Source organism: Ursus arctos, unplaced genomic scaffold, assembly GCF_023065955.2.
Source record: "Ursus arctos isolate Adak ecotype North America unplaced genomic scaffold, UrsArc2.0 scaffold_7, whole genome shotgun sequence".
NCBI classification, from domain to species: domain Eukaryota; kingdom Metazoa; phylum Chordata; class Mammalia; order Carnivora; family Ursidae; genus Ursus; species Ursus arctos.
Window position 1 is genome coordinate 69929233 of NW_026623089.1, and position 26368 is coordinate 69955600.

Below are 26368 nucleotides of genomic sequence, written 5' to 3' on the forward strand. Positions count from 1 at the left end.
TTTAAATATGAGATATTATCCTAATTAAGCTAAATTTTCATCATGGGGTCAGTGCTTTGATGAAGTTAAATGGGACGATCCAAAGGATCTATTAATTTGCTACCAGTCATTGTATTTGGAGACCCTGAGGGATCCTGAACATTGATTAGTTATGACAGGCCTGACGGTGTATTTCTGGGTGATTATGGCAAGCGTTGGGTGGTATTATAAGGGCTGCCAATTTTCATGTGACAGTGAAATTCATGGCTCTAACACGAGTACTATTATACCAGTAGAAGGGACTGGGCTGAGGGACATGTGACTTAGCAGCTGACAAGCGCAATAATTCTCAGAACTCCGTGGCTCAGAATGTGTGCTGGCTACTGAGAACTGGGATTTTAGAAATAGAAAGTTCAGATTACAAGCCTACTGGGCAGAAACTTGAACTCCTGGTGCTGGCCACATGCCCTGGGTATTCAGGGGTGGGCCAAGGTGCTGGCCATTCAGTGTCCTCTGTTTGAATTCTGAGCCTGTGAGCAAAAAGTAAATAAATTAAAAAAAAACATCATCTTTGGCAAAGAGCCTCTTTCTTCTGTGGACTCTCCTGCAGGGCTTCTCGGGCAGGATTGACCTCTGGGCTGCCATGAGCCCACTGCTCCATTTTTTGGTGGGTGGTACGTGGGGTGGAGAGGTGGGGGGGGGAGCGGGGTGGAGGTACCACTTTTGTTCAAGTTGTTGGATTAACCAGAAAATGAGCCGAGGACAAAACAGTGGGGGGCCGAGTGGGGTCACGCTGCGCGGGGGAGGTAACGGCGCCTGCTAATGAGGTGTAGCGTTTTGGTGGCTGGTATTTGAGTCGGTGGCTGGGGGAGAGGAGCAGAGAAGGGTCCAGGCAGCATCGCTTAGTCCTAGCGCTCACGCAGAACCGGGACGCACCTGCACTCTGATACCAGAGACCAAGGAGCACACGCGGAGTCCCTACCAGGTAGCAGACACGGTGCCAGCAAGCACTTTGCACAGATCGCCTCATCCGATGTGCACCTCATCTGAGGTGCTCTTCTTACGCCGGTCCACACACAGGAGCAGAAGCTTAGAAGAGAGCGTGTCCGAGATCACACAGCTAGTGACGTCGTAGAGGTGGAACTGGAACCCAGACTTCTTGATATCAAAACCTAGGCTGTTCCTGGCTTGGCTCAACTTCTTTCTTTCCCCATACCTCTCACGCACAACACAGTGCAGCTAGCACTCAGGCTCTCTCGGGGGTGAAGTCAGAGAAGCCTCTGAGAAAAAAGGTCACAGTACCATACAGACCCCAGGACTGGCCCTGGAGGGGAGGGGTCCTGGCTCCCGCTCTCCTCCATGCTCTCAGTGCCCGGCAGCCCTGCTGGACAGAAATCGGGAATATCTGGGCCTGGAGCTGGGGACCTTTGATGTGAGATTTTAGCTTATTCTCTGTGCCATAAATTGATAAAAAGAAAACCTGCGTTTCAGGACATTTGTACACACCCAGGAAATAGTATTTAAAAGGATCCTGGGGGCACCTGTGTGGCTCAGTCAGTTGAGCGTCTGACTTTGGCTCGGATCATGGTCTCAGGGTCCTGATCTCTACCCCAGGTGGGGCTCCCCTGCTGGCGAGGAGGCTGCTTGTCCCTCTCCCTCTGCCCCTCTCCCCACTCGTGCTCTTTCTCAAATGAATAAGTAAAATCTTTAAAAATAAGTAGAAATAAATAAAAGGATCCTGATTGGTAAAGATGAAAATAAGCCTATTTTTTCCCTTTTTTGCTCATTTCATCTTCCAACTTAAATGGGAATGAAGGCAACTTTGTGGTTCCACCGGGACTCGAACCCAGGAGCTTCTGCGTGTAAGGCAGATGTGCTAACCACTACACCATGGAACCCAAACACTTATTATCTACTTCAAAAAGCATGTACAACAGTCCCCCTTATCCATGGTTTCACTTTCCCTAGTTTATTACCTGCGTGGGACCAATTGGTTGGGAAGTAAATGATCTTCCTGATATAGTGTCTATGGCCTGATGCCAGGTCACAAGCCCACGTCACTCACGTCACTTCATCTCATCTCATCTCATTGGCATTTTTATCATCTCCCGTCATCACAAGAAATACAATAAGATATTTTGAGAAAGGGATCACATTCACGTAACTTTTATTACAGTATATGCTTATAGTTGTTCTATTTTATTATTAGTTATTGTTGTTCATCTTTTACTGGGCCTGATTTATAAATGAAGTATGTGTTTATCATAAGTATGTATGGATAGGAAAAAACAGCATACACAGGGTTGGGGACTATCCCCAGTTTCAGGCATCCCCTGCGGGTGTTGGAAGCATCCCCCGGGGTTAAAGGGGCACTGCTGTACCCTGTGTCTTAGCCTCCCAGGGGCTACAGTGGTTAACTTCCTCAAGCTGCTGTGACCACAGCCCTGACTCTTATATGTTGAACTTTGAGACACAAACTCCTCACCCTAAATCATGCCACCCTCTGCTCCTGCCTATAATTTCTGAAGGAAGATCAGTGCTCTGAAATCTTTAACCACCCCCCTCCCCCCACCATTGATGCCAATTCAACACAGCATCTCCCAGTAAACACCCAAGGAGGCTATCTCGGATGCTGTCCTCGGATTGATTGCTCCTATTTTCAGATCCCCCAGTCTGCTCATCTCTGTCTTCCTGGGTAGACTGAGAGCCTCCCGAGTGGCAGGAGCCCGCACAGTGCCTAATGCGTGCAAGTGAGCGAGTCGCGCTCCTCGAATGGGGGCCACAGCGGCGGAGCTGGAGAAGCAGCAGGGCCGGAGCAGCACAGGGGCAAACACGGATCCTCAGCCTCACCCGGCATCTCGGCAGCCTGGCCCGCTTCCGGTCGGGGGTGCTTTGGCATCACCTCCCCGCATCCCGACCTAACTCCGAGGGGTCGGGGAGGACGGGACAGCTATGATTTTTGCCAAGGAGTGTCCCAGCCTCACATCAAGTCACTGTTACTCTCTTACCTAGGCATTTGTCATCTTCTGCCAAGACGGAGCCCTGCTCCAGTTTGCGGAAATGAGGCATATTCGCAGCCTTGGAATCATCTTCCACGCCCTTTTCTCACCGCTGCCCGAAATCAGATCGGGCTCCAAACCTTATCAACAAAGCTCTTTGAAATTCTCACTGAGCTCCTTCTCCGCCCCAATCCTGGTCCAGTTCCACAGAAGGGGAATAACGTAATAGCCTGTCCCTGACCTTAACTCCAGCGTCCCTGGGTTCTTCCATTCTCCATCAGTACTGGGACCAGGGCCAGCTTTCTCATGACCACCCCTGGGCTCCAGGCGCCTCCCTGTGCTTAAGTCTCTGGGCCCTTGGAGTCCCACCTTCCCCCATTTAGTCAAGTTTTATTCCCCACTACCCCCCAGTAATTAACCTGCAGTGACAGAAGTCACAGATTTTTCTTCTTGATCCCAAAACACATGCTGCTAATTTCTGCTCTGCCTGACGTCCTCTTGCCTCCCCTCTGTTGTGCCTCCTCTTAGGCCTCTCTGGTGTCCATCTTCCGCACGAAGCCCTCCTAGTCCCTTCCACCCCTGTGTGGCCCGTTCCCTTCTTGGAACCGCACACCTGGAGTGTAGACGAGGCCCTTCCGTACCTGCTCGAATGCCATCTCAGAGCTCCAAATAGATTCCAAGTTCTTTGAGAATAGGGTCTTGAATCTTATTTATCTCGCGTTCCTCACAGTACCTTGGGAGGGAAGAACTTACAGAAGCTGGTGCTCGGGATTGATCTTTGCAGAGAAAAATTAGGAACGCGTTAATTAAGAAGTGGGAGACATGTCCTACTGGGAGAAGAAAGGGCTCGCCGTGGGGTTTGGCGGCACAGGCTGCTGCCGCTGCTTGTGGTCATTTATACTTTTCTCTCTCCTTCTCCTTTCCCTTTTCCTTCGTGATCATCAACTCGCTCTCATGGGCCATTCCTTTACTGTAGGCTACGAGACCGCTAGCTCTTAAAAAAATTATAACAATCTAAAATCCACCCTGTGGATTTTAATGTATAGATTGCATACGATAAACATTTGTCAAATGAATTCATTCATGAAGCTTCTGGTACCCAAATCCACAAAATCCCACACCACTAAAGCCATATACCTCCTTCTTTGTTCTTCATGCACGAACACCGGCTTTGCAAGGTTTTAGTCTTAAAGCACTTTCCCTAATTGCTATCTCTTCTCTGTTTTCTCCTTTTCCTTCCACCTCTAGTCTGTCCTATTCCATTTTCTTGTGTCTTCTTAAAAGTGATCATCTGGCTTTTAAAACACCCTCTCATGAAGTCCCCGAGTTATTCATTATCATCGTTGGACGTGAACAGAGTTGCCATAGCAAGAGGCAATCCATGGAGATAGATCAGTGGGAAATGGACGACTTAGGGAATGATCTCTGTATATCCTATGACAAAAATTCAACATATTACTATATATATTATGTGTATATATTTATATATACACAACTTCCAGATGGAAGGCGCAGCATCAAGATGTGTGCGGGTACTGATTTCTCCCCTAAAGCACTCTTGCGTTGACTCTGAACACCACCCAGCACCTACAAGGGGGCGGTCAGTGAACTAAATAATGATGTCACAAGCCAAGATGCTGAACCTTGTTGGATCGTGCCGCTCTATGCCACGGCAGAGCTCAGGAACCTATGGGAGTGCCCCCTGAGAAGCCCAGGTAGGATTCTGGGAGAGGAAATGAGAAATAGTCCATAGGATACATAGCTCCATGCAGAGACGCTACGTGTTTTAAAGCTAATAATTTATGGTTTCTTTGCAATAGCAATTCTATATTTTATTCAGCATAGCAATCACCACAATTGATTCATAAAAGCAAAATTGCCTAATCAATGGACTAGAAATACAGTCACTGTGAATATAAATTCTTTCCTCTTCTAATGATACCCAGCTAATCATTCCGGCTCTTCTGGCTCGTTTTCCTGATTAAACCGGGAGAAGAAAGACAACAGGAACATGTGACCCCTACATTAGCAAACTAGGCATGAAGAATGAGAATGAACCCGTGGGTAAGCGAAGGGTTTGGTGGGATTTGTTGAATCCATTCTGTGGCACATCTTAACTAATATTCCCCACACTGCCAGGGCCCCCAAAAGTGTTACCCTTAAACGCTGAACACCAGTGGTAAAAGAAGATGGCATTTAGGGTTAGAAGGTCTGGATTTCGATGGAGGCTTCATCGAGTAACTTTCAGCCAGGCGTGACTTTTCCTTGCCTCGATTTTCTGTTCTGCAAAAAGGTTTCTGATGCTTTTGTTTCCAAGACCTGAGAGAAGCAGAAGTAAAGTAAGTTACACAGCATGGCATAAGTGGTCAGCGGCATAATTGTTTTTTCTGCACAACTTAGAAAGCTCTGTCTGTTACTATAGGCAGCACCCTAGTCTGATTCCAGCGACGTTCTACCCCCATTGTGTCTCTCCCTAGCCTGGAATGATATCCAGGCACAACTCTGCTGAGTTTTTTCTCTGGAAGTCTCAGCTCCCGCTGGTGATACGCCGCTTCCTTCCACACAACATCGGCTCAAGCAGTGGAAGGTTCTCGTCGCCCAGTGGCTGATGGGAGTGCCAAGTGCTCATGGCCAAGCTGGGCTGGCCAACATGCACGCCTGGTACACCCGTATGAGGAGAACACTGAGCAGGAAGGGTTGGCGGACTTCTCAGCAAGGGTGCAGGGCGATTCCTCCCCTGGCATTCTGTGTGACACACCCGTGCCAGTAATTACAGTCGCATCTTGGTAGAGAGGGAAATGGCACAGACAGAGGGAGGAGCAAAAGAGACATTTTATAGCTTGTGAAAATATGTCCGGCCATTTCAGGTTGTGTTTTGTTTCATTTTATAAAAACAAATTACAGGGGCACCCGGGGGGCTCAGTGGGTTAAGCATCTGACCCTTGATCTCCGCCCAGATTTGGATCTCAGGGTCGTGAGTTCAAGCCCCACGTTGGCTCCAAGCTGGGTGTGGAGCCTACTTTAAAAAAAAGAAAAAAATACAGATCAAAATCTCGGAGGCAGCCCCCTCACCTGGGCTGTCCCGACATGTCTTCGAGCCACCTTCTTCCTGCATTCTCTGTCTGGGCCCCGCATCCCTGTCAGCAGTGTGTGAGTCACTCACCTCAGCTGCCAGTGGCTCCCAGTGGCACCCCACAGTTCTGCCCACGTCTAACAGTCGTAAAGCCGACTGCTGTGAGTTCAGTTCTGGTGATCGCTCCCTCAACGGCAGAGAGGCAGACCCATCCAGAGCAAGGAAGTCTGAAGACACGCACATCGCCCAGTCTACCAGCCTACCGGCCACCACCCTGCCCCTCCATGCTGGACTAACCCTGCCCTGACATCCAGGCAGGGAGACCCCTCCTTCCCAGAAGCTGTCCTTTCCTGGGTTTAGGGCTGGGGCCCGTGACCCTGCAGAATGAGACACTCAGCCCCAGGGGTCACCACTCCTGCGGGCTGCAGTGTTGTGTGTGCCCTTGGATTGAACACGCAGCAGCTCTGCTTTGGGGGCTGAGGCGGAACACTAAGCTTAGCTCCCAGCATCCCACCCCTCAGCCACTCCTTTTGCTGGAATTGATTCGACCCCGGCTCCCGAAAAGGTCCCTAACTAGATGGGGACAAACTCCTCCCCCTGCCCTGAGATTGGAGAGAGCAAGGTAGACCTAAGCCAATCAGAACAGAACATTCCCTTGGTCACGTGATGATGTCAGGACTGAGCCAACCAGAGAGAAGCTTGGTGCTCGCTCCCCCTTTCTCCCCCCCCCCCCCCCGCCCCGTTCTGGAAGGGATGTACCGCTCTCTTTCCTCTTGGATGTGAATAAAGAAGTGTGTCAGCCATGTCACAATCAAGGGAAGCCTGACTGAAGATAACATCAACACTGGGAAGGTAGAGCCAAGAGACCCGGAGAGATGCTGTTTCAAACCTGAAGAGAGTCAAACTCGGAGCTGGCCTGCCTGTGGATTTTTCAGTTCCAATGAGTTCCCTTTATAGTTTGAGCCTATTTGAATAGGATTGCTGGTGACTTTGCATTTGAAAGCATCATAACTGATAAAGCATCATGGTCTGGGGAGGCACGGGGAGGAGAGGGAACTTAGAAGGTGGCCCCTCAGTTAATTTTATGTGTCCAGTCGGGTAGGCCATGCTACCCAGTTGTTTGGACCCACACCAGCCTAGATGTTGCTGTAAAGGTATGTTTTAGAGGTGACTAACATTTAAATCAGTAGACTTTGAGTAAAGCAGCTTGCCCTCTGTCATGTGGGTGGGCCTCATCCAATCAGTTGAAGGCCTTAAGGGCCAAGGCTGAGGTTTTCTGAAGAGGGAATTCTCCTCAGGATTGCAATGTAGAAACCCTGCCTGATTTTCCAGCCTGCGGATTTCAGACTCCAGACTGCAACATCAGCTCTTCCGTGGAATTCCATCCTGGACCCTGCAAACACAACTCCATGAGTCAACTGATTAAAATCTGTCTATATCTATCTATGTAAAATATATATCACAGAACTAATAGGAGCGATACACATACATGTATATGTGCATGTGTGTGTATGTATATATTGTTTCTCTGAAGAACCCTGACCAATACGATGGCATAAGACTTGTCCACTAAGATAGGACAAGCACTTGTTCAGCTGGTTTGGTGGCAAAGTCGGCTTCGGGAGATGATGGCGGGGAGCCCTTAATCCCTGAGGGTCTCAAGCACCACCTGCCAAGAGGTCATCACCATGGAGCCCAGAGTCTCAGCAGGTGAGCAGGGCATGACAACAGGGAACCTGGGGCAGAGAGCCATCCCCTAGGGGATGTCGGGAAAGAAACCAGGCAAGCGGCAGAGTTCTTCCCATGCGCTGGGGCCTAAGGTGGATCCCAGCCCTAGAGGAGGCCCAGGCTGGAGGGCAGGACACCGAGTAGCACCTGAGAGTAGGACCAAGGGAGAGCCCAGTCTGTGGACTTGGGCAGCATGGGCCAAGAAAGGGAGGGAGTAGCTGGGAGCTGTGACTGAGGGGCCGTGGAGCCATCTAGAAGGCTTCTCCAGGGACAGCAATTCTAGGACAGGGCAGGGCAGGAGACTCAGGGAGTCACATGGGAACTCAGTGGTGCGAGGAGATCGTGGGATGAGAGAAGCACTCACAAGTCCTTCGTCAGGTCTGGATCGGCCTGGGGACTGGGGCAGACATTAGCCTTCTTGGTGGGACATAGGAGTGCAGGGCAGAGGAGTGCTGATGTCTCCTCCTCTGTGCAGCGTCCCTTGCTCCCCCCTCCCCATAGAGTGACCATGTCTCCCCAAACCTCCATGGTGACCTACAAATACATTCACTGTGGCTCAGCCAGGCAGTACCTCCCATGTTAGCAACCCCATGTGACATCGTTAGCACACACTGAAATTAGACCCTCTTGGTTTCGCACACGCCCTTTACCACACCTTTCAGAGTAGCAAGGGTACCTCCAGGCTCTTGTCAGATCTGCCCAAAGGAAGGAGCCTCTTCGGGGATCTGTTTTCAGACTTCTTTGTCTCTTGTGGCCTTCCTACGGGGACCGGCGTGCCCGGCAGCCTACCCCCAGGTTTTCCCAGCCTTGTGGGGAGGAAGCCCGCAGTTTTTCCTGGTGCCTTCTGCCTCCTGTCCCCCACTGTGGAGCCCACGACAAACCCCAGCATAACACTTCTGCAAGGCCGAGGAGAAATGGGATCCCGTGGCTTGTAACTGCACCAAAGTCACTAGAACCAACTCCCAGAAAAGGTCTGTGTCCTTAGGATGAGCTTGGGATTGAGGGGAACAGTATTGGGTCAATACTTCACAGATGACCAGAGAAAACGTGTCCAGAAGCTGGTCTTGATATTTTTGTAAATTATCTGCAAGGGGAAGTGAGTCCCTAACTTCATGTAAGGTGAAGCTTCTATGGGTGGAGAAATCCCAGGGTGAGCAGTAAAAGTCGGTATTTTTACATTACCCTACAACCTACAGTGCCTTTTCCTGTTCTTGACTCTGGACCTAATGCCATAGGAATTTGCATTCCCTTCCTGCCTGTGGTGCACTGGGTGACACGCACATTTAGTTAATTTAGATACAACTGGCCTCGGCCTTTGCTGCTAGAGATAGACCAGAACTGGACACCCTCGGGCCTCCCATGCCAGCCTCTCTCCAGCTCCTCGAACCTGGTGGCCTTCCTTTGTCCTCTCCCCCCGGGCCAAGGCGGGGCCACAGATCCCCACATTGACCCCCGGCAGAGGACAGCCATGCAGACTCGTGACTGACGCCGGAAGGGACAAACAATTGGAAATCCATTCCCACTGCAGGTGGTGAGGGAAGGTTCTGTGCAGTGGGGGTTTGGATCGAGAACTCTGGAGTTGGAGGGGATGCAATTTAAATGAGGATTTCCAGAAGGCCTATTAGAGAGCTCTTGTTCCCACAGAGGGCCCCTGGGGAAGCCCTGAGTGGCAAGATCTCAGGTGTTGGGTGAGGGAAGAGAAGATGATGGGTCGGTCACCCCCCACCCCACACTCTGATGCGTCCTGCTTGGGGATAAAAAACAAGCTCTAGGTTTATTGGTGTGATTGCCCCAAGGAGACTTGATGTACCCCTTGACTTAGCCCTCACAGTCAGCTTAAGAAGTCGGTGCTCTTCTTATCCCCATTCTACAGATGAGGAGACCAAGGTTTAGAGACAGCACAGAACTTATCCAAGGACAAGTTGGTGGGCCCAGGCTGTGCATGAAGGCAGTCGTGCCTTTGACCACTTCGTGCTGTTCTTCATTAAATCTTTCACTAAAGGAACCACTGCAACCAGCTCTGACGGCCACCCGGGGAGCTGTTAGGAGAGCCGTGCTGCTGTGCACCCTTCCTGCTACCCCCCCTTTCCTCTCTCCTCCCGTGCCAGGAGAAGGTGGGGGGCCAGAGCAGGCACAGCCAGCACCCACTCTGGGTTCGGCCATCAGAAGCCATTCCCACCATCGCTGTAGGCCACCCTGAGGGAGTCTGACACCAGCCAACCCCAAGGAGAAGCTGCTTCGTCCTGCTTTACCTGCAGCCCCAGCTCTTACCCTTGTAAAAGCACCTCACGATACATCACCCTCTGACTCGGACTCTGGTGCGTTTGTTGGCATATGCCCCTGACCTTTTCTTCCTGGTTTTGCTGCTCTGTGCCTGTCTGCGGGAACCCTCTTGCCTGGCTAAACAGTTTCTGTAGGATCCCTGTGCTTGCTAACCCCCCAAGATCCATCCCACTGAGTTGAGCTCTGTTCCTTCTCCCGGTCCCTTCTGGCAAGCCCTGCCCTGTGGCTGGCCATGCTCAGTTTCCTCCTCCGCGCAGCCCTCCTGCTGCTCTCTCTCCAGCCGAATGACCGTGTTTCCACTGAATCTTCCAAATACATTTTTATGACTCTTATCTTATTGTTTAAGATTTTGCACCACACTTCCCTCATGAGACTAAATTTATTGCTTTAACAAATATTTACTGAGAACGTTCACATGCCACACACTATTAGGCCACAGGGGATGCTTTGCCCTGCCTCGTGGGGTTTACACTCTAAGGCATGCAGGTGTTGGGGTGCAGGGGAGACAAAAAGTTATAAACCAACAGATACATTCAATGTTTGATGGGGAACAGTGCCAAGGGGAAGAATCGAAGAGGGAACGGGGGGTAGGTTGGGATGGTTTTTTTTTTTTTTTAAAGATTTTATTTATTTATTTGACAGAGATAGAGACAGCCAGCGAGAGAGGGAACACAAGCAGGGGGAGTGGGAGAGAAAGAAGCAGGCTCATAGCAGAAGAGCCTGATGTGGGGCTCGATCCCATAACGCCAGGATCACGCCCTGAGCCAAAGGCAGACGCTTAACCGCTGTGCCACCCAGGCGCCCCGGGATGGTTCTTTTATATAGGGTAGGTGGTAAGCTGAATAACGACCCCCCAAAGATATCTGTGTTCTAACACTCTGAACCTGTGTATATGGGATGTTACAGGGTAAGGAGACTTTGCACATTTGATTAAGTTAAGCATTTTGAGATGACCAGAGTATCCTGAACTACTCAGCTGAGCCCAATGTAATTCTAAGTCTTTATAAGAGGAAGGCAGGAGGCAACGTGGGGACAGAAGCAAGAGGGTGGAGTGGTGGCAGGAAGGGGTCACGAGCCGAGGAATGTGGGCATCCTCCAGGAGCTGGAAAGGGCAAGGAGACGGGTTCTTTCCCGAAGTCTCCAGAAGGAACCAGCCCCGTCAACATCTTCAATTTAGTCTTCCGACAGCCAGAACTCCAAGATAGTAATTTTGGGTTGTTTGAAGGCACTAAATTTGTGTTAATTTGTTACCCAAGCAACAGGAACACTGGGGTGGAGACCTGAAGGGAGTGAAGGAGTGAGCTATGCATACATCTTGGAAGACCATTCCAAACAGAGAAGAGCAAATGCAAAGGCCCTGAGGCAGGAGCCTGATAAGCGAGATCAAGAAATAGCCGGAAAGACAGTGTGGCTGAAGTGAGCACGGGTCCGAGCCAGGTCTGAGAGCTAGCACGGCCATGCATCTGACTCTAAAGGAGATAGAAAAGTATCTCAACAGTTTGAGTGAAGGAGAAGCAAGATCAGGCCAATATTTTTAAGGTTTATTCTGGCTGCTGCATTGAAAATAAACTGCAGAGAAGAAGGGATAAGCTGGAAGAACAGTTCAGAAGCCTCTGCTTTGCCTCAGACAAGAGATGATGACGGTTTCAACCAGGTGGCAAGAGGTGATCAGATTCTGATTACATTTTTTTGAAGGTAGAGCCAAGAGGATTTGCTGAGAGATTGGATGGAAGGTGTGTGAGAAAAACTGAAGTCTACAGCCCTGCAAGGTCTGCGGCCCAAGCCACTGCAAGAACTGCCATTTAGTAAGAGAAGAAAGCCTGAGGGAAGAGAATTCGGGGGCTGGATGTGCGGGACTCAGAGAAGGACATCGAGGGCAAGGTATTTGGAGTCAGCATATAAATATTATTTTGAAACCATGATTCTGGACAAGATTACCGAGAGTAAGTGGACAGAGAGAAAAACCATCTGAGGTCTGAGCCCAAGGCACTCCATTCAGCGAGGTGAGTCAGTGAGCTGGGGAGTTGGAGAAAGAGGTTTCTGGAAGCCAACCTGAGGACACTGTTTTAAAATAACTCTCTAGGGGCGCCTGGGTGGCTCAGTTGTTAACCGTCCGCCTTTGGCTCAGGGTGTGATCCCGGCATTCTGGGATCGAGCCCCACATCAGCCTCCTACACTGGGAGCCTGCTTCTTCCTCTCCCACTCCCCCTGCTCGTGTTCCCTCTCTCGCTGGCTGTCTCCCTCTCTCTCTGTCAAATAAATAAATAAATAAATAAATCTTAAAAAAATAAAAAATAAAATAACTCTCTAACTCCAGCCCGAAGCCCAGCACTGTGGGGTGATGTGCCCAAATTCATCAAGCCCTTGATATGTGCTGGGTCCCAAGGTATGCGTGTTAGAGACCTCTGTCATTCAATCCCCTCAACAACTCCATGAGGTAAGTAATATCCTTAACCCATTTCACAGATAATTAAATTGAGGTCAGAGGGTTAAATGCTAAGGTTAGGAAGAGGTGGAGCTGGGGCTGAAATTCAAGAGCCCATATTCTGCCCCACAAACTAGACCTGCAGGGGAGAGGGGGAGGGAGCCAATGAGTGAACGCAGACATGACTACGCCCAGGCAGGTGGTTCTCCTCGTGTGACTTTTCCTCTTCCATCTCTCCTTTCCTTCTTCGCTGCTTGCGATTTGCCTCATCCATGAACAGCTCCAACCTGACTCATTCCATCGAAGCCCCCAACGTCTCAGCAAACACTGGCTGATAGATGAAGGACCCCCGGCTCAGTCTGGTCACGGCTGACACCCCTCTCAGGCAATGTGTGTCATGGAGACTCCGGTGAGTTCCTTCCAGGGCCACAAACGTGTGGTGTCGATGAGCTCGGAAGGCTTACTTACGGAGGTAAAGACCCACGTGCAGAGAAGTGTGATTTACAAGAAAATGAAACACTTTTTTACACACCCAACATTTTTACCAAAGTCAAAATTCAGTGAAGGTGTGTTTTTCTTTTTCATCAGACATCATTTTTATTGATTGATTATTTTAAAAACCACAATAGGCTCAAACATGTCCTCACCCCACCCCTACCTGCCACCAGGTGGCAAATACCACCCCTGCCTTTAGAGCCATCTGAGTGCTTGGGATAGCCATTTGGGTGGTTTACGGGGAAGGTGGCCCTTCAGTAAATAAGTCTGAGCAGAGAAACTTTTAGGAAAAGTATTCATTTCCTTCATCTGTGGTCTGTATTTTAATTTTATTTCCAATAGAACTGTGCATCCCCCCAAGGGGATGACACCTTCACGAATCATCTGCTGCTACGCTTTACACTGGGTGGGTGTCCTAGGTACCCGACTCTAGCCAGAGAGACGATGCATCTTCTATGATGACAGCAGGGGGAGCCCCTTCTCTCCAGTGTTTCGAGGCTGTTTGCTATTTTTCCCTTTGATACAATAACCAAGAATCTATATTTTTAGTGGTACACATTCACGGCACCCAAATACCTAACGGGCATCACGGATACCCAGTGCTTTCTCGTGTCTGGCTGATAGATGAAAAACCAAAAAGCTGTCATCAAGATAGTCCAGTCTGATCCCTTTGCCCCTACTAAGGTAAGTACATGGTAATTTAAAAAAATAATAATTGCCAATAGAAGCACAAAACTTGATTGAATTACCTGAAATGGCCACCCAAAGCCCAAGAAGTCCTGGAGGGTTCCTGACTTCTGTTCCAGTGTTGTGTGTCTCGTGCAGAATTGGACAGTCGTGAGGCGTGTTCACATAAAGCCTCTCTCAGCATAATTCCCTCTTAAAGATCTTTGTGAAGGAGCCGAGCAGGTGACTCGAGTGTCACCGTGTTGAGAGCAAGAGTCACAGGAAAAGAGCAAGAGTAGCTTCCTAGGACCGAGCTGCAACCTGAGAAGCCTTCTGAGTTCCTGGATAAAATATATAAGGAGTGGGCTGTTCTGTAGGAATCCACCTCAAGCTTCTCAAATGTTTTTGCGCCTGTTGTCTGGAAAGAAATATAGGTTGGTGAAGGAAGTCATTTGCTAGACTTGGGTCTAGGTATTCTCAAGCCTGGAGCACGGCTTTATTCATGTATTTATTTATTTATTTCCCATCCATCTACCACAATCAAGTTTCAACAATGACTGAAATTATTATACAACACTTAGTCCACAGTGAGGTTCCTCAGCCCCCACTGCAAGGCTGGTAACGAATGGCATTTTAGTGCTACTGCAGGGTATTAGATTTAATAATTAACAAAAATGAGAAGTTAACGAACCGCGGGGCACCTCAAGCGCCCAACAGTACCATGATGAGATAAAAACTTCTTTGCTGTTGTTCTAATTGAAAGAAAGGTTTCTCTATAAAAAGGCAACTCCGTTTTAGGCAGTCCGTGGTTACAGTACTTTATTTGACTTCGTAGTATCCATATGGGCATGTCCTGAGGTCTGCTTAATAAACACATTTTTATGGACATGCACTGTGCGTGCATTGGTGTGCTTTCCCCGAAGACAGATGCCCCTTAAATATGAGTGTTTACTCCACCAGCACGGAACATTTGCCTTATTATAGCCACAGTCTTAGGAATTAAAAAAAAAAAAAAAAAAAAAAGCTAGCATCATGATTTCCAAAAAGGGAGTGACATTTGGGGCAGCTCTTGTCATGCGCCCTCCCCAACTTAGAAAATCCACCCAGGACAGCCGGCAGCGCGTCAGGGACCCTCGCAGCAGCAGCCAAGGCTCTTGCTGACGTACGGTGGATCTTTTCTGGGCAACCGAGGGCTCGCCACACCCCTGAGCTGGCTGGCACGCCGCTTGCTCGCCTCGCCCGGCAGGAGCCAGACCTTTACTTTATTTGGTTCACGACGCTGTAACCAGTCCAGCGCGCGCGGCCGGGGACGCACGCGGCCGGGAGCGCGCGCGCACGGTCCTCCGGGCACGCGGGCGGGGGCGCGGGGCCGCGGCTCCTGGCTAATTATAGCCGCGCAGCTGGCGCGCTGGCGGGGCGGGCCCGGGCGCCGACGCCCCCGTGGGGTCCCGCCGTACGGCCCCACGTGCGCCGAGCGGGGTGCGGGGCGAAGGCGCTGCGCCGGCGGCCCCGGCAGAAGTTCTGGAATAAATAAACACGGGCGCGGCGTGAGTCAGGGTGCCGCGCTGGAAACCGCAGCGAGGTCTCCTCGTGGGCGCAGGCCCTGACGCAGGCTGCTGGAGAGGCAGGGAGCCTCCTCCCCTTTCCTTCCCCTCCAGTAAACAGGGCTTGGCAGCGCTGGCCGCTGTTTTCTTCCTTTCAAAAACGCCGCTGTGAGCCACAATAAAAAAGTGAAAAAAAGAGAAAGCTACAATTTGACGATTTTGACCGGGCCAATATGTTTCCAAATGGCCTCTTGGTACTTGTAGGAAGATACTGAGGTCCGGCGGCCCCTTTCATGCATGGCGGTTGCATGCTGGGCGTAATGAATTTCTTGTGTGCAAGCACTTTAGACTGCGGACTGTGTTCCTGTGTCAGAGTCCTACTGAGGTTTCAGATAGAAGTTCTAGAAAGAGACTCCATCCTCCACGTAAGGATTTAGCCCTAACTATACTTTCCAAACTGGTGCAAGGGAACCGACGCGGGGTTAACTTTCCTCCAGATGGGCCCTTCATCAAGCAAACTGACATCCCCTTCCTATCTGTGGAATTGTCTTTAAGCTCCAAGAGAGCTGGGGCCTAGACTCTCAGCTGTTCAAAGCCTGGAATGATGTGCCTACTTACTAGGTGTCAAATAATAAGGGCGACAACCCATATGGTGCTTATTAAGAGAATAGTATTCCAAAACTTCTCTAATGACTGTGACCCTCCTGTGAAATTCTGATTTCAGTTGTATATGGGGTACAATAAATCTTTATCTGTTATCACCAAAAAAAAAAAAAAGTTAACGGAATGGCTGTTTGGAGGCAGAAATAACAAAAACAGAGGTAAGAGGCTTTCATCCTGGGTTGAGGCACGCAGCGCCTGTTCTGCTTTGCAGCGCACGCAGCCTTCTCAGTCTTTGGAGCACACGGGAGGACCCAAGCCCAGGCTGTGTGCAACAAAATGCTGATTTATTCAGACCCAGGCCGTCCCTACTCCTACGTTTCACTTCTATGCAGAAGAACTCTTACTGCTGTGGTTAATATTTTAAAATCAAACAGTAAAAGAAGGTAAAAGCTCAGTAATCTGAAGCTCTTTTAATAAGCTCTTATTATACCTTAAACTTACTTTTAATGAACTCTTACTATACATTAAAACAAATTTAGGCCCTGAGTTCTGATGAAGTGTTTCTGGACTTATTTTTCCTGTCAATATAAATAGCCACATTAACAGTTCAAATTATTTGATTTCAAACCATCATGGGAAAGAGAGTTTCCAAAAGGCAGAGAAATATGCAATGACCCAAATATTTATCTGCTGAAGTTGCTGAGTACCTACGCAACAACACGTGACTCCTTGGTTGTGCGTGATGCCTGTCCCCTCGTGGGCATCTGAATGTTAACTGGTAGTAGTGATATAGAGAACGCAATAGTCACTGCTAAGTAAACGTGGTTAAGTGATGGGCTCTACAGATTATATAACACAGTTCATTTTCCCCAAAATGCAAAGTATATTTAGAAATATTCAAATGGGACATTATTACTCTGTATAGGATGTCTTATCTCAGCATCAAGGGCTTCTACTGAACTGCTGGAGGAGGCTCTTCGATTATGCAATCCAACTTCTAACGTCCATTCAAAAGATGAGATCAACCAGTGCATTGAAGCTTCCAATTTAAACTAGGAATCCCGTAGTCTCTTATCCAGGCCTTGTCTGACCTAAAAGAAAATCACCTCCTAGAGGATTTTCGTGGCTGACTTTGTGATAAATTTGATGTGCACTGAAGACTCATTTTACGAAGACTTTTGAGTTTTAAAGGGCTACATTTTTTTCAAAGCAGTATTATAGAAAAAACTGCTTATACCATTCCAATAGGGTTGTTCTAGTAAGGAGATTTTACTCAATTGTTTCTCAGATTCAAAATAAAAGAATAGCTTTAAGATCCAATGTCTACATGACTCTAAAAATGATTTTGACCATAGCATACGTTTTTCCCCTAAAATACCTTTTCTGTAGTTTGTATGGGTTGGTTTATGCTGCTTAGTGCCATACAGAAGAACACAATAGTTTGTGACAAAGATCAGTGCTGATGTAGATTTCATATTCTATAATTTAAAAAAAATGATACCTTGAATTTAAAAAGTAAAGTCTTTTAAAATCAAGCATTTGAAATTGTATTGACACAGGGAAGGAGCAGGTAACAACAGACTAATGGGTTAAAACAAAGTTCACTGTTTAAGTAGGTATGAATTAGTTAATGGTAAATAGGGATAGTGCGGATATCCCTAATTATGGATTTATCTGGGGATTAATAGAGAAATCCACAGATAATCCATAAATCCAGTCACTTTCTACCTTCCGACCTCTGAATTTACGAATTGACTCTTTGTATATTGGCGTGTCTTTTAAATCACTGCCAGGGGTTCATAACTGGAGGAAAATGCAGGCTGTCAACAGGAACAGCAACAAAGGCTTTAGATTATTAATAATCTGGGAAGTTATGCCATAATTTTTTATTATAATCAATACTGTTGCTGTCAGAGGCCTAACCGGTGGCACTGAAGGAGTTAAACAGCATCCCCCACCCCTGCCTCTCATTTCTAAAACCCCAGATGATGAAGTAGGTAAATATGTATTCCATTCATTGGTGCCTCTGACCTTGGTCCGTGACAGAGGAAAGGCGTGTCTTCTCACACTGTTCCCTACGAAGAAAAGGCAAGCAAATGAGGGTGACTCAGGACTTCTAGTGGCCTACACACGACTGAACATTTTTCTGAATGATTCCACGTATACACTTTGGAATCAGGAAGAGAAACATTTTACTCTTCACTAACCAAATAAAACCATCTATAAATCATATGCAAAACAACTTTGAGTAACGAGGGACTTCAGTCTAGGAATTAAAAGGAGTTCTGTATTTTCCCTTTAACTTTTTTCCTCCTTTGGGGAATAAACAAAGACATCTGCCACATCAAGAGTCTGGTTTATTTGTTTTTTTTAACTGGAAACTGAATGCAATCATTAAAGTTTACTTTGGGAGGAGCTTTTGAAATTTTAAAAATGACTTCTGCAAGCTGCAGTCTTTTAAATTTTACTAAAAATAAAATTTAGCAGTTTTAAGTTTAAAAAAAAAAGGAATAGTTCAACATTTCTTTTAACCTGATTACTAAATGAAACATCGTGTTGTGTATTATAAGCTATAATTAACTTATTAAGAATACAGTTTCTTGAAAACTGCCTTAAGCAGGCTACTAATAAAAAAAATTGACACACTCATAGTGATGGGTCCCCCAAGTTACCAGACAACCCCTACTGATAATATACTCGGTTACACATTAACGGTTGCTGTTTAGTTTAAAACACATAGTCTGTGTGTACCCTATCCTCAAACTCTTTGTCAGGTTCACAACTTCCTTTCCTAAGAGTCTGCCAAGCCATTGATCAATAAAACGAGTGAAGGCTGCAAACCTCTAGGAACTGTCTTACAATGTCTTGCAAATGTGTGCTGGGGCTTCCCACCTCTTATCTCTTATTTATAAATTCAGATTTCAGGACGTCAATAAACCTCACAAAACCTCACACCTGGCTTTCGCTCTGACTTTATTCCAAAGCTTTCCAAAAGGTAGGCTATTTTCCCCCTCTTTTGTCTTCACTGCCTTAGTCACATAGCCCAACATGGCTGTTTCGTTCCAAAGCTTTCCAGAGAGCAGCTCCATGTCTCGACAGCCTTTTCAGTGTTGTCAGGATCTTTTCCTTCCAGTCTACGATTGCAGAGTGGCTGGCTCTACTGCAAGTTGAAAAATAAACAAGTGCTTTCTGGCTGTACTTTGTTCAGCTCTTCTCTTTATCTGTTTCCCTTATCCAGTTGCCCTTTCCCCCGGTCCCTAGCACTTTTTTTTTTCTACCATCAGTTGCCTTTTTGTTCTGCAGTCTTTTATCTCCTGTTCTTCTCCTGCAGTTCCAAACCCCAACCCCAACCCCACACATCCTTTGGTCACATTGCCGTTAGTGATTAAAGCAATAGCCATTCTGAGCTGACTTTAAAAAATTAGAAAAGGCCTCAGAAAATGTTCAGTGCTCCCAATTTTATCTTTATTTAATGCTAATAGTTAAAGAAAAAAAAAAGATACTGTAAATCTGACAAATGACAGAATGCAGGTGATTTTTCCATAGCGTGATTTTAAAATATAATAATGTAGATATCTGAGATTACACTCACTTCAGCTGACATGAATTTCATCATATATAGAAAAAGTATCACCTTCAACTTAAAAAAAAAGTAAAGGTTAAAAGGTGGCACACTTTAAAAATACGTGGTGGCCAAGGAAAGGTATATAGTAAAAGTTGTAAACCATGTGTACGTTCTCATAACTTTTAATGTGAGGCCACATGAAAGACAGTACATCTGTTAAATTCTATAAATTGTTAAAGCAAAAAGGGAAAGCTTTGACACCCCATCCCCTAATATTTTGAGTATTAAAAGCACAGCTGAAATATTTAGGATCTGAAATCTGATACTGCCCGTGTACAGGAAGTAGCTTTCTGACCTTTTTATCCAGCTGCGGAGAATCTCTGCACTGTCATCAGGTACAACAAAAGATCAAACCCGTGTCCCAGTGTTAACTTTTTAACTTAAGAGAATGCCAGAAAAATAACCCGGATCAACATTTTACAGCTGCAAGCCTTCCACGAAGGCCACCCAAGGGCCAGGCAGACTCATGCAGACCTTAGATTTTAATGGGAGTAACCTCAATACACAACCCTTTAAAGCTATTTCTATTCTCCCCCCTCCTTGAACACCAGCACAGAGAAACCATACGTTGTCTTTTCCACAGCTGGATAGACTTATTCAAAACAGCAGGATGGTTCTTTATTAATCTTTTTTGGAAAGCTTATCTGTATTGAGATTGCAAAGCATACAGATAGCTACCACGAATTAGGTCAAATGACTGATCAACTTGTAAAATCTATGAGGTCAAATTCCAGTTTATAATAAAGTGCTTAGATACACATTTATACAACAAACCATAATAGTTGAATTCTTTACACGTCTTTATGGGCATGTAAAATTGACTCTGTGTTTCTGCATGTGTGCATTTACATAAGAGAAACCAGTCTGATCTGAGTCATAGATGAGCCAATTAAAAAAAAAAAGTGTAACAACAAACTGGTTAATCATGCAACTCTGTTTGTAATATAACAATGACCGGTAACATGAATTTGCAGAGCATTAGTAATAGGTGCACTCATTAAAAACACTACAAAAAAAAAAAATACTGTATTTGGTGCAGTATCTGATTTTCAAGTGTTAATAACTCGACCATTAAAAAATATTTGAGCAATTTAAAAAAGAAAGACAAAAACGTAACCAAAAAGAATCCAAAGAGGGTAACAATCTCTATCTTCAAGTTAAAATAGAAGCTAGGTCGTAAACGATACACATAAGTTGTAGTAGACCTTGAAGCCATGATTCAGCCTAATTATAGGGCCAGTTACAAACACCTGAACATAAAAGGATTTAAAATAGTGTTCCTGTCAATGTTAGATCGTAACAGCACAAAAGAAAAACCAGTATCACTGTGAGACAACTATTTCTAATAACAGATGATTTATTGGTTTAAAAAAAATCATTTTACTGATGCAAAATAGTAATCAAAAGAAATTAGTTTACAAAAGGTTTCTAAGAATAGTTTGAGAGGTGGGGCCTGCCTATTATTAAAACCCTTTCTTTAATTTTCACTAGTTTATCTTTTTTTTTTTTTTTTCCAGAAGAACAGTATTATTCACTTGGTATTTCAAACACATGTAAGAAGGAAATTACAGGTTTCCTCCACCCCCATCTGGGCTGTCACTGATATGCCCACGGGCAGTCCTGGCAGCACCACGCGCTGTTACTGTCATTGTACCATACTGTATTTAGCACTCACTAGAAACGGGGTGTAGGTGATAGTACCAACAGCAATAGCACTACAGGTAAATGATAAAAAAACAAAACGAAACACAAAACAGAAACGAAACCAATCCCACAATCTCCAAGTTCACCTGAACTGTAACTTCTCTTGCGACTCTTTTTAAAGGAAACGACACCACCAACAACAAACAGAGCTCTAGGGTGTTTAAAAAAGATGAAGTGGCGCTGCAGAGCCAGGCTCTGTTCAAAGATGGCAGTGCCATCTTGTACACACCACCATCCATTACCACCGTCTTCAGTCACTGAATTGTGTATTATGTAACCAACTAGCATGCAGCATTGTAATCCTACAACTGATCACGTGGGCAGTGAACAGTGGTCAACTTTGCCTTTAAAAAAAAAAACAACAAAAAACTCCCCCTCCCCCCCCAAAACCACACAGTCCTGAAAATCTCTCAGCAGCAACTCTCAGGCAGTCATCAATATCCCAACAACTGAACTTTAAGAACAAAACAGAGAAAGATTCAAAATCTATTTTCCTACTACTCTGAGAGGACAATGTTTTGGGGTAAACTTGGTGACATTTCTCAGTGGCATGCCGCCCACTTCACAACAGTGCCCCCTTCGCTCATTCCCTTTCCTTCTCCACCAACTGGCCTCCAGCCTGAGAGAAGGGCCAGCAATAAGGAATAACAGACAGTAAGGCAATCTTACAATGTCAGAAAATGTATTTGGCTTTTTTTTTTCTTTTTAAAATAAGTGCATACAAATACAGCTAGAAGCATTTCGGATTTGCCAAGTGCTCTAAAAAAGCAGCGCAAGTCACAGCCTACATTGAACGGTAACTGTCACCAGGATAATAAAGCACAAAGATATGCTAATAACATTAACAAAAGAAGAAAATGCCTTTATAAGTACATACCTTTTGTCGTCAAAAAAAATATAGAAACACAATGTATTCAAAAAAATCAAAATTATACAGCCATGTTTATGAAGTCTACATTTCCCTTGTCTTGGATATATATATATATATATATGTGTGAGTGTGTGTGTGTGTGTATATATATATATATATATATATATATATATATATATATGGAGATATATACACAATTCAAGCAGTTTTAGTTAAGGGTAATCATCAGGTTTTTCTGAAACCGGAAAGTCACGAGTCTCTCTCTTTTTTCACTTTCACATCTCCAGCAAGGATGGTTGCAATTTCCCCTTGCATAAAGGCCCAGGGGACATTGGAGCCCACAAGAGGGCATTTTTCCCCACTGGGACAATAGACCTCTCCACTAGCTCCCTGCTGTTTGATGCTTTGTCTGGAGCAAGGGAAGCAGAACTTGTGCGAAGGGACAGACGGGCACTGCACAAAGTGGGTGTCCTCCAGCCGCTCGTGGCAGAGGGTGCAGCACAGAGGGGCGCTGGCTGCCAGAGAAGAGTCTGGGAGGCTGGCAGGGTGCACTGGCTCCAGTCCTCCTGTGCTGCCTGCCGCCTGGCCCCCCACCTCTCTGGGGCCTAGCCTTCTTTGGTTCATAGAGGACGGAGAGGGTGGACTGCTGCTATTCCTCCTGGTAGTGGAGTGAACCTGGTTGGCATCTTTCGAGGCATGACTGCCCCCTGCATTGTCTGCTACTAAGATCAGGGCGGCCATGGGCGACTGGCCATTCTGAGCCGCTTCAGGCGGTGTGGTCCGGTTGGAATGAGGTGAGGCAGTGGGTGGTGGTGGAGACACAAAAGAGGATGTAGGAGTAATGGGGATCTTGAGCCCTTCTGTGGGTGTGGACAGCCATGGCTGTGCCTCTCCATTGATCTTAGGGGGCCCAACTTCACCTTCTGGTTCTGGAGAAGGCTTTCTTTTCCTTGCTGTTCTTGCAACTGGTTGGGGCGGGGGGGAAGAAAAGGGAAAAAATAAATAAATGGATGTGCACTGAAAAGGCCATTTCTTTTACTGACACAAAACAAGACTCACTAAAGAATTTCTATTCTCTTAAAGCTTGTATAGAAAATCTCACGAGTTTCAAGCGCACGTGCAACTCACAACACTTAAGACTTATGGGGCCCTGAGGCTGGATTTTAAAAGCCACAGAACACAGCACCTATGTAACAGCCTGTTTTTACACATGCATGCAGGTACCCAGGTTGAACTGTGCATACGATTGCTAACGTCCCCTAACAGGTTAAAAGGTGGCTGGTGCCCTCGCGCTCCCATCCAAGAATGTGCTGGGAAAGGAAAACCCTGTGTCAGTGCCTATCAGCCCAGTCTGACTCATCTCTGTTATGCTGCTTCAGCACATGAACACGTTGCCACTAAGCACTGGTTCCGCCTCAGGCAGATCAGGAAGTTGGGTGTTTGTTGTTTCTGGGCTGGGGCAGAAGGGTGAATAGAAAGAACACCCCCTCCTCTGCTCTGCGTCCCCCTTTCTCCCCTAGGTCCCCTCACTCCACAGCCGCCCCTACCTGCTTTAGACCCGTTGGCCCCGTTGGCCTCGAAACCCAACAACCTGCCTGCAGTCAGGGCCGGCTCCTTCTTAAACTTGCTCTCGAAGGGCCCCGAGTGGCCGTGCTGGTGCAGCGCCAGCAGCGTGTCTCGCACGGTCTTGGGCCTGTTGACCCAGTCCTGCTCTCCCGGCCCGCGGCCTTTGCTCGCGCCCTCGGCGCCCAGCTCGGTGGCCCCGGCCGCGGTGGCCAGGCTGTCGGTCGCGCCGCGGTGCGAGGGCGGCGGCGGCTGCTTCTCCTTGGCCGCCGCCTCGCGCTGCTCGTGCTCCACGGCCGCGCTGCTCGACACGGACGCTGGCCGCTTGTGCGAGCTCAGTTCGGCGGGCTGCGCCGAGCCCAGGCCCGCGGCCGCGGCCCCCGAGACGGCGGCCAGCGAGGCGGCGGCGCGGCCGCTAAGGCCCAGCGCGGCAGGCAGCGGCGTGGCCGAGCCGTTCATGAGCGGCACCAGGGTGGGCGGCACGGCGTGCCCGCGCCGCGGATTCGGGCTCTGGCGATTCAGCTCCGGGGGCTCCTCCAGCTTGGAGAAGCCGTTGGGCACCAGGATGCCGTTCACGGGCGGTGGCTGCGGCGTCGGCGGCTGGGCCAGGCCCGCGGCCGGGCGGCTGCCGCCAAAGTCGGAGCCGAGGCGCGGGGGCCGCTCGGCGGCGGCCGCCAGGGGGTAGCGCTCCAGGGCCTGCGGGGCGCGCGGGGTCGCCTCGGGGCCGCCGTGGCCCAGCTGCTGCTGCTGCAGGAGGATGTCCTTGGCCGAGAGCGGTGGCGGCTTGGCGGTGGCGGGGGCCGCGGCGCCGGGCGGGGAGCGGCCCTCCGGGAAGCAGCCGTGCGCCCGCTTGAGCTGCCGCGCCGTCTCGATGACGAACTCGACGCGGTCGGCGCCCTCGTAGTTGACGCAGCCGCGGCACACGGGCTCCGTGAAGTCCCAGATCATGGCCCAGGGCATGCGGGGCAGGTCACACAGGTAGCACGACTGCCGCCGGGACGCGGCCGCCACCGCCACCGCCGCGGCCATGTCCGAGGAGCCCGCGGCGCTGGAGGTGGAGGAGGAGGAGGAGGAGGAGGAGGGGGCGCCGCCGCTCCCCGCCGGCACCACGCGCGCCCTCCTCCCCCCCCAACCCCGCGTCTCCCCCACCAGCGGCGGCGGCGGCCGCAGAGGCGGCGGCGGCGGCGGCAAAGCCCGCGAAGGCTCGGCGCCCGCGCAGCGCCCCCGGGGCACGAGGGGCGGCGGGCGCGGGGCGAGGGGCTGCAGCCGCGGCAGCACGTCCCCCCGGCCGGCGCGGGCGCGGGCGGGCGGCGGGGCGGCGCGGCGAGGCGGGCGCGGCGGCGGCGGGAGCTCGGCCGGGGCCGCGGCCGGCCTCCAGACCGGGGCGAAGACGGGCCGCGCGGGCGCGGGAGAGCGCAGCAGGTCGCGGCGGCGGCCGGCGCGGAGTGCGGGGCGGGGGGCGGGGAGGCCGGGGGGGCGGGGGGCGGGGGGCGGCCGCCGGGGCAGGCTCAGCCCGAGCGGCGGGGCATGCCGCGCCGAGGCGGCGGCAGCGGCCGGCTTGGAGCACGGGCGCGGCGCGGGCCCCGGGTCGCTCCGCTGCTCTCTCACAGCTCCTGGAATCGCCGCTCTCCAGCGCCCGCGTCAGCGCCCAGCCCTCCTCAGCTCTGCCGCCGCCGTCGCTGCTGCTGCTGCCGCCGCGGCCGCTCCACTTCTACAGACTTGATTCTTCGACAGCCTCGCACGGCGCCTGCGCGGGCCCCCTCCCCTCGCGCGCGCGCCCGCCCTCCCCCGCGCTCGCGCCCTCCCCCTCCCCCCGCGCGGAGGGAGAACGAGCGCTGCCGGGAGAGCCGGCTCCGCGGCGCCCGCCCGCGAGGCAGCGCCGCCCGTCCGCGCCGCGACCGGTGTCCCCGAGGTGAAGGCGGTGCAAGCGTGGTTTGCTTCCCTCCAGCCGCTCAGCTGCCTGCACTACTCGGTCACCGTTCCTCCCCTCCAGAACGTTTGGGCCACATTGTGCTAATGCTCGTGTTTTTAAAAGCAACACCACTTTGTGACTTGGTGCTGTCAGTCTCTTGAGGATGGGGATTTTAAATCTAGCGTGGTTCACAGTTTTGTTTTGTTTTTTAAGGAGTTACGTTTGAACTCCACTAAGTGCTTTCACACTCGCATTTGTCTGGGAAGGACACACGCGCCGGCGGTGCCCTTAAGTTTTACTAACAGAGAAGTCTGACTGTTCCCAAGCCTGGAACTGCGTCCACACGCCGTTCGGCGGAGCCCTCCCGGACGGGGGCGGGAGCGCGGTACCCCTTGCAAACACCAAGACTTCCTCTCAGCCCCGCCCTCCCCTCTTCCCCAGCACCAGCCTGCCCTGCGCAGCGGGGGTCCTCGCGGTGCCAGAGGACCCAGCCGCCTTATGTAGGACCGCGGAGCGGGCGCGTGACGTGGGCGCAGAACCGCGGATCCGCGTGCGCCGCCGCCGCCCAGTGCGCACGCTCCGCGCGGACGTGACTCGGCGCCGCTGGCACTGGCGGCCTCATTGAACGAACGCACATTCCAGGGATCCGGGGTCTACGGCCAGCGCGGTCGCGTCACCGCGCAGGCTCCGCCCCCTCCGGCAACAGTGGGCCTCCAGGCCCCGCCCCCGGCACCAAACTTGGGCTGGAGGTGGCGCGGGGCGCGGGCGTTGGGGTCCGCGCAGGCCGCGGGGGTGGCTGGCGGGCCGGCCCGTGGGCCCCGCAGGCAGCTGTCGCGCGGGGCCGGGCCGTCGGCTGAAGTCCCCGGCGCCGTAGGGGGGCGGGACCGACGGCGCAGCC

The 26368-nt window shown here is 49.8% G+C and overlaps 1 protein-coding gene and 1 non-coding gene across 3 annotated transcripts; both read right to left on the reverse strand.

Moving 5' to 3' along the window:
• Positions 1-1804: 1804 nt before the first annotated feature.
• On the reverse strand, positions 1805-1877 carry TRNAV-UAC (transfer RNA valine (anticodon UAC)). The gene has a single exon. It is a non-coding gene; the product is annotated as a tRNA-Val (tRNA).
• A 17361-nt stretch (positions 1878-19238) lies between these two features.
• Positions 19239-24760, reverse strand: IRF2BP2 (interferon regulatory factor 2 binding protein 2). Of its 2 annotated transcripts, none has more exons than XM_026504145.4 (2): positions 23591-24760; positions 19239-22960 (listed from the first exon to the last, which is right to left on the reverse strand). In XM_026504145.4, exons 1-2 carry the CDS (start codon positions 24585-24587, stop codon positions 22245-22247), a joined length of 1713 nt encoding a protein of 570 aa, XP_026359930.2. In that variant the 5' UTR covers positions 24588-24760; the 3' UTR covers positions 19239-22244. The 2 variants fall into 2 exon arrangements, with proteins under 2 accessions (XP_026359930.2, XP_026359929.2); XM_026504144.4 differs by having other exon boundaries at positions 23543-24760.
• Between the last annotated feature and the right edge of the window lie 1608 nt (positions 24761-26368).

Excerpts from the sequence above, each read along its gene's own strand:
- IRF2BP2 (XM_026504144.4), bottom strand. The coding sequence starts at position 24,587 with ATGGCCGCGGCGGTGGCGGTGGCGGCCGCGTCCCGGCGGCAGTCGTGC. Across the intron at positions 22,961-23,542 it reads GGCCAACGGGTCTAAAGCAG|TTGCAAGAACAGCAAGGAAA; the intron begins GTAGGGGCGGCT and ends CGCCCCAACCAG.